The sequence below is a fragment of the Sminthopsis crassicaudata genome, chromosome 3 (genome assembly GCF_048593235.1).
Source record: "Sminthopsis crassicaudata isolate SCR6 chromosome 3, ASM4859323v1, whole genome shotgun sequence".
Classification (NCBI taxonomy): Eukaryota; Metazoa; Chordata; class Mammalia; order Dasyuromorphia; family Dasyuridae; genus Sminthopsis; species Sminthopsis crassicaudata.
The window spans coordinates 645,055,945-645,064,070 of NC_133619.1; the positions used below are offsets into that span (position 1 = coordinate 645,055,945).

The 8,126-nt window shown below is 37.4% G+C and overlaps 1 protein-coding gene across 1 annotated transcript in view; it reads left to right on the forward strand.

Annotated features, from left to right (window-relative positions):
• Positions 1-7,482, forward strand: part of LOC141564985 (uncharacterized) — a 9,630-nt gene extending 2,148 nt beyond the window's left edge. Inside the window, 2 exon segments of the mRNA XM_074307904.1 lie at positions 5,535-6,677; positions 6,680-7,482. Of these exon segments, the coding sequence (XP_074164005.1) occupies positions 5,535-6,677; positions 6,680-7,170 (1,634 nt within the window). The 3' untranslated portion in view covers positions 7,171-7,482.
• Positions 7,483-8,126: the final 644 nt, after the last annotated feature.

Here is an 8,126-nt window from a genome sequence, read left to right on the forward strand (position 1 = left end):
CTTATATCCTTGCAGAGATTGTAGTGAGAACTCAACGGAGCTTGTGAGAAAATACTTCAACCAATGAACTTGCTCCTTTTAAAGGTTGTGTAAACTCCTTTTCAGAACTCCTTTTAAAGGTGTAATCTACTTTATGTAAACTCCTCCTCAGAATTTCAAAGGTGTAAACTCCCCTTAAAGGCCTGAACCAAAGGTGTGAACTAGAGAATTATTAAGTGCCGACTTAGCACTTAGTAAGAACCTAACACCCACCCTTCTCTGGAAGTCCTTCCTGATCTTTCCCCGCCTTCAGCACACCCAGAACTGCCTCATTTCTGCAGACTCTTCCCCTTTCTATGATCCTGGAGCCCTTACAGCTCCTCCACGTCAAGGCAACCACTTGTCAGATGAAGGAAGAAGTCCAGGGTTCCTGCCCGGGATCCCATAGCCAAACGAGTAAGTTTCCAAGGCAGGATTCAAACTCATGGCTTTGGGACTCCAACTCTGGGGACTCTCAACTCCCAACTGATTCATTTTCCATTCACTGGGTCAGGGACGCATAAGCTGGGATGGCAGATCAATTTTAGGAAGCTTGTGAGCTGAGTGGAGAAAATCAAGACTTTTATTTTCAGTCACCTCTAATGGAAACTTAGCATTTCCTTCACTTCAATGCCTTACAAACCCTGTTCTGAAAAGGAGCCTCTGGCTTCTCCAGCTTGCCTGGCACCCAAGGAAAGCCAAGGGATGCAGCGCTTCTTCTTTGAATTTCAACGTGCCATCTTGAAAATGAAAGGCTCAGCTCTCAAGTTCTTTCAGCTGTGCTGAGCTAAGGTATAGATGAGTCACAGAATGTGCCATTCTGAAGGAGCCATTGAATCCTCACCCAGCCCCCAGTTCCCATGCTCCATAGCCAGTGAATTATGGGGACCTTCAGGGAGGGGCCTCTCTACCACTGCCTCCATTTTCTGAAGCTTTCAGTTGACCTGACACGTCATTGGTAACAATAAATGTTCTCTTCATATTTATCTTTTTTCACTACATATATTTTTGTTTGTTCTTCCTCTCTTTTGAAAACAAAACTAATTAATGGCTTGTCTGGCTTTGAGTCTTTTTTTTTTTTTTTCTGAGGCAATTGGGGTTAAGTGACTTGCCCAGAGTCACATAGCTAGGAAGTGTTAAGTGTTTGACACCAGATATGAATTCAGGTTCTCCTGACTTTAGGGCTGGTACTGTGCCACCTAGTTGTCCCCTGGCTTTGAATCTTAAAAAAAAAATGTCCAAAGCTTTAAGTCAGGAAAATGTGAGTTCATATCCAGCCTCAGACACTTACTAGCTATATGACCTTGGGCAAGTCACCCTATCTTGTTTGCCTCAGTTTCCTTACATTTAAAATGAGCTAGAGAATGAAATGGCAAATTATACAAATATCTCTGCCATGAAAAATCCCAAAAGGGTCATGGAGAGTTGTTAGGTTATTACTAAGTGCTAAGTCGGTACTTGACAATTCTCTAGTTCCGGCCTTTCCTGGGGAAGAGCTTGCATGCTTAGGAGGAGCAAGTTTGTTGGTTGAAGTAAAGAGAGTGGGACATGACTTAAACAAATGAATTGATATTCACCATCTCAATTGTCTTTTAAATTTTTAATTATTTTTGCTTTCTTTGATTTACCAGGTTTCTGCATTTGTGTTTGTCTTGAAGTTAATAACTTGTCACTTTTCTAGTTTTTTTCAGTTGCACAGTCAGTTCACTGCTCATTTTTATTAACATAAATTTTCCCTGAAGGATTACTTTAGCTGTGTCCCACAATTTTTTTTCTGTTACCTCATCATTATTAAAATCATTTTGTGTGACTCACTCATATTTTATAATTGTGTCATAGAATCTCCACTTAAATCTCGGTCTTTTGTTCATATTTCAATGATCCATTCTAAGTTTTCATATTGTTATGGACACTAATATGGCATCACTTCATGAGTATAAACTGTGAGCATTGTTTTTTTTGTTGTTGTTGTTTTGGTTTTTGTTTTGTTTTTCTTCCCAGATTATTTTTACCTTGTGAATACAATCCTTCCTTTGCAACAACAACAACAACAAAATTCGGTTCTGCACATATATATTGTACTTAAGATATACTATAAGATATTTAATATGTATGGGAATGCCCGCCATCCAGGGGAGGGGGTAGAAGAAAGGAGGGGAAAAACTTGGAACAGAAGGGAGTACAAGGGATAATGTTGTAAAAAAAAAACTTACCTATGCATATGTACTGCCAAAGAAAATGTTATAATTATAAAAATTAATAAAAAATGCTTAATTAAAAAGTTAAAAAAAAAACTAATATGGCATCATTTCAGAACACAGCAGAACAGAAGCAACACATGCTAAGAGGCAGCCTCAAACCCAGATGGACCTGACTTGGAAACCCTGGTTCTGACATAAGTCAGCCATGTCTGTCACTCAGAACAAATCACTTAACTTCTCAGAGCTCTAGGAAACTCAAAACCAAGAAGATCCCCGTATGCATATGTGGATAGAACTTCATCATATAATAGTTCCATCTACTAATGAAATCATGGGTCCAGACTCTATTCCTCTTATCTCTAAAGCACATGCTTCATGTTTCTGCTTTTCTGCATGCATTGATGAATTGAATTCTGCATGCAGTGCCATGAAGTCAGTTTCTGGAGAGGTGATAGGCAATGCTGAAAAGGATCTATATTTCACAAGGTACTCATTCATTAACCATTTAAGATCCATAATTTTTAATTTTTCCATCTTTCAGTACAGAATCTATACTTCCTTATACTTGTCCAAGTCTCAAAAAGATAAGTTGAATTCTCCACCAATGGTTGTTTACTATCCAAGTCCTCCTGTAGTTCATATAGCTTTTCTTTTAGGTACTTAGATGTCATTTACCACATGTATATAACATAAACATCAATTCCTTTTCTCTAATAATTTTCAACAAAAAGTTGTTTCCCTTCTTGACTTTTTTCACCATATCCATTTTCATTGTTGCTGTACCTGAGGTCAAGAATAACAATTTTGCTTTTGGAGAGATTTTGTTGTGTTATGTACCCATAGCAACTGAACCAAAGATAGAAAATCCAGACAATTTGATCTAAGCAAACCCAGGTCATAGTAAATTTATAAATGCATCCTAAGAGACACTCAAAGAATAATTAACCTGCGAAATAGAAATGCTTTACCAAAAGAGAGAGAGAGAGAGAGAGAGAGAGAGAGAGAGAGAGAGAGAGAGAAAGAGAAAGGAGGCATCTTCCCTCATTATCCAGCTCTTAGTCTTATATTTAGGTAATAAAACTATAGATCAATATCATCAGTGGGTATTGATGCAAAAAAAAGAAATATTAGCAAAACAGTATAAACAAAGAATTATTCACTATGACCAAATTAGATTTATGCCAAGAATGTAGGCGTGGTTCGACAATAGAAAAATGACAAATATTTTTAAAATTGTATTAAGGGTGAAGAATAAGCATTTATTAAGTACCAACTGTGTACTTTTCTAAGTGCTTATACAAATGTCATGTCAGTTAATCCTCATAACATCCCTGGAAGATAGGTGCCTTCATTGTTCCCATTTTACAGTAGAAGAAATCAAGGTAAACCAGTGATTTGCTTAAGGTTACACAACTAGTAAGTGTCAGAGACCAGATTTGAACTCAGGTCTTCTAGACACTATCCTCTGTACTACCAGTAATAAAATTATTAAAATTCCATAATTACATAGATTCGGGAGAAAAATCTTTAAATATCCCATTCATTTATTATCAAGACACCAGAGAGCATGGGAACAAAAGGATTCTTCTACAATGTAAAGCATCTAACTTCTAGAGCTAACAGAATTAATGGGGCAGAGTTAACATGTTTCCAGGCAAGGACCTTCTCAGAGGTAACATTGATGCGGAAAAAAAAACAAACAAACAGAGTCTTAAGATTCTATCATTGCCTTCTAATAATGCCTTATAATTTAAAGCACATAGCAGAAAGGAAATTAATTGTGAAGTAAGGGAGAAAAACCAAAAGAAGAAAGATCTCATATTATTTATTTTTAAATTTTTGTATTGTCAAGTTAACAAACATCAACAAGTATGAACAAGTATCTCATGCTCCAGTTTGGTTTGATTTGTGTGTGTTTTTAATTAAATACCTATATCACACAATAATACCAATACTGCCCCTGCTTCTCTGTGTCTCCTTCCAAACTTACTTCCACTTTCTTTGGTAAATTTTAAAAAAATGTCATTGATGGTCTTCTTCTTTTAATATAAGTATCCTCTTCCCTTAAAAACCATACCACCTCTCTCCCTGCTTTGTATCAAGTAAATATAGTCAAGCAAAACAAATGTACACATTGGTTTGGCCACAAAACTTATGTTCCGTTCTCCACTTGCAATCTATCATGTCTCTGCAAGAGGTGGGGAACATTTTTCCCATCCTTAGTCTTCTGGAGACACAACTGATCATTCCTTCATTATTTGACTCTAGAAGTTTTCTCAATGATATCACAGGGGTAAAGCAAAGATGACTATTTTATGATAATTCTAGAAAGGCTAGCTGTAGAAATATGACAGGAAAAGGAAATTAAGCATAGACAAAGAGGAAAAATCATTTGCATTACCCAATCACGTAATTGTTTACATACAAAACTTCAGAGATTCAATAAAACAGCATAGTGTCAGTAAAACAGGAAAATAAAATAAACTAATAGAGAATACTAATCCAAGAAGAATAATTAAATCAAAATAATTTCAACATACTGAAAATGTCTAGGTGTTAGTCCACCAAAATACCCTAAGGACTTAAATAGTACATCAGTGTAATAGCAATAGCTTTATAGAGAATCCACCACCTCAAAGAAGAGGTGTTCTGCTTTTAGACAACTCTAGTTTTTAGGATGATTTTCTTACATCAGATCTAAATTGAGCTCTTTGAAATTTCCACCTATCAGTCCTAGTTCTGGGCCAAAAAGAATCCATGAGATCTCCAATAGCTGGAAGTATGGAGATTAGGGACAGACCACTGAACCTGGAGTCCCCAAGATTTGGATTCCAAACTAGTCTCAGATATTTATCAGCTGTATGGCTCTTGACAAATTGTTCCATTTCTCTGGGCCTCAGTTTCCTCATCTGAAAAAATGAGGGAATTAGACTCAATAACTCTAAAGTCCCTTCCAGCTCTGAATTTATAATTCTATGATCTCCTATTCTCCAATCTAAATGGCCCCAGTTCCTTAAATTAATCTTTGTATGATGTAAACCCCAGGCCCTCTACTGTCTTAGAGGCTCTCCAACTTTTCAGTGTCCTTTATAACACTTAATAATGAGAACTGAAGACAATAATCCAGATGTGGTCTGAGCAGGGTAGAGGACAACAGTACAATGGCCTAGAGTCTCAGTGCACCCAAGAGTGTCATAGCATTTTTGATGACCATCTCACTAGTGAGATTTAAGATTTTGGAAAGGGGGCTGGACTAGCCCTCTGAGGTTTCTTACAACTTAGAAGCAAATACTCTTCATTATCTGTTCCTTTCAGCCTGGGACCCAAGATCAGAGAACCAGAAATCAGTGAGAAAGCACAGAGGATCACTAGGCATATTCATGGAAAGAGGAAATATTGTCCAAAGTGATCCATTGGAGGAAGGTTCTGTTAAGGAGTTCAGGCTGTGGAAGCAAATAACAAATCTTACAGTGGAGGCTCCAGAGAAAGTTCTTTCCCAAGAAGGACACTTCAGTGAATGGACTCTCTTTCCCAAGGAAACATCCAGTGGTCAGAGGGACTATGAATGTACTGACTTTGAGAGAAAATCTTGGCACTCAATATCATGCTTTAATAACAGATTGAAGAATCTCTCTCATTACCAGCCAATCTTTATTCCACATCAGAAGGGTAAGAGATCCTCTGACTGCGAGGACTGCAGAAGGGCTGTGAGCCAGAACACATGTCCTGTCCAACATCAGAGGATTCATACTGTAAAGAAACCATTTCAATGTAAAGAATGTGGAAAGTCTTTTAGTTGGAGCTCAGGACTTACTGAACACCAGAGAATTCACACTGGAGAGAAACCATACAAATGTAAAAAATGTGAGAAGGCCTTCAGCCAAAGCTCAACACTTACTTGCCATGAGAGAATTCACACTAAAGAGAAACCATATAAATGTAAGGAATGTGGGAAGGCCTTTAGTAGAAGCTCAATCCTTACTCAGCACAAGAGAGTGCACACCGAAGAGAAACCATATAAATGTAAAGACTGTGGGAAATATTTCCGCCAGACTTCAGCTCTTATTACACACAAAAGAATTCACAGTGGAAAAAAACCCCATGAGTGTAAGGAATGTGGTAAGGCCTTTAGGCAAAGCTCAGCACTTAGTAAACACCACAAAGTTCACACTAAAGAGAAATTTTATAGATGTAAGGAGTGTGGGAAGGCCTTCCAGCAGAGTTTAACCCTTATTCAACATAAGAGGGGTCACATTGAAAAGAAATCCTATACATGTAAAGAATGTGGAAAAATCTTTAGTCAGAACTCTGTCCTGAGACAGCACCAGAGAGTTCACACTGCAGAAAAACCTTTTAAATGTAAAGAATGTGGAAAGGTCTTTACCTACTCTTCATCCCTTATTAAACATAAGAGAATTCACAGTGGAGAAAAACCCTACAAATGTGATGAATGTGGCTCAGCTTCAGACATAAGTCATATCTTACGGAACACCTGAGGATACACACTGAAGAGAAACATTATAAATGTAAGGAATGTGGAAAGGCTTTTACTCGAAGCTCCCATCTTATTCAACATCATAAAATTCACACTGGAGAGAAACCCTATAAATGCAAGGAATGTGAGAAGGCCTTCAGCCAGGTCTCTGTTCTCATTATGCATGAAAGAATTCACAGTGGAGAGAAACCTTATAAATGTGAAGAATGTGGAAAATCCTTTAGCCAGCGCTCAAATCTTGCTCAACATGGGAAAATCCACACAGGGGAGAGACCTTATAAATGTAAAGAATGTGGGAAGGCCTTCAGCCAGAGTTCAGCCCTTACCACACATGAAAGAATTCACAGTGGAGAAAAACCTTATGAATGTGGGAAATGTGAAAAATCATCCAGTCAGCGCTCAAACCTCACTCAACATCAGAGAATCCACACTGGAGAGAAACATGAATGCCCCTGATGTTCAGTCAGAAGAAGGACCTGTACTGTCTGAGGAGTCATATTGGAGAAATACAGCAATGTAATGACCATGGGACAGCTTTCACTATGGAAATGTCTTATTGAAAACTGCAAACACCACTCTGGACAGAAATCTGAAGAATATAAGAAATGTAGAAAAGTGATCTCTCCCACTTCATTATAAGTGAACTTGTTCTGGAGGAAATCCTACAAAAGTGAAGATTGTAGGAAAGGGATGAATCCATCATCACAGAACAAGAAATAGGATTTAAAGATGTTATCTGAAATGGAATACATATTTAAATGATATAAATAGGAGGAAGAGACAGAAGTCCCTCTAGAGAAAATACTGCACTTAAAAGACAGAAGTACTCAATAAACCAAAAACTCCAAATATTCTAAGTAGATTATATGGCCCCCAAAATTCCAAGAAATTTTGGAGGAGGAGGAGGCGTATATTGGGCTAACAATTACAAATCCCCCAAAATGAGAATAGAACTATTGCAAGAAGCCTGATCTCTAGAATAGTTGAAAAACTTTTAAAGAATTAAAAGGAAGCATCATGGTGTAGTATTTAGAATTAGGGAAATTTAGATTTAAGTCCAGTCTCTGATACATGGTAACAGTAGTTGTCAACAAATCACTCAATTAGTCAATCAATAAGCATCAAGTGCCTATTATGCACCAGTCATTGTGCTAAGTACTGAAGATACAAAATGAGACAAAAGGTAGTCTACCCTCACGAAGCTTACAATGTAATGGGATAGTCAACATACAAACAAATATATATAAAGTAAGCTACATAAAGGTTAAGCAGAAGGTAACAAAGGGAAGCTCAGGGATCTGGGTAACTATAAAACTAGGTGCCAGCTTCAATTGATGGAGGGAGAATTCCCTCTATCAATGAAATCACAAATAATTTTTTTAAATGTGAGGGAAATTCAAGTTCCTAAATAT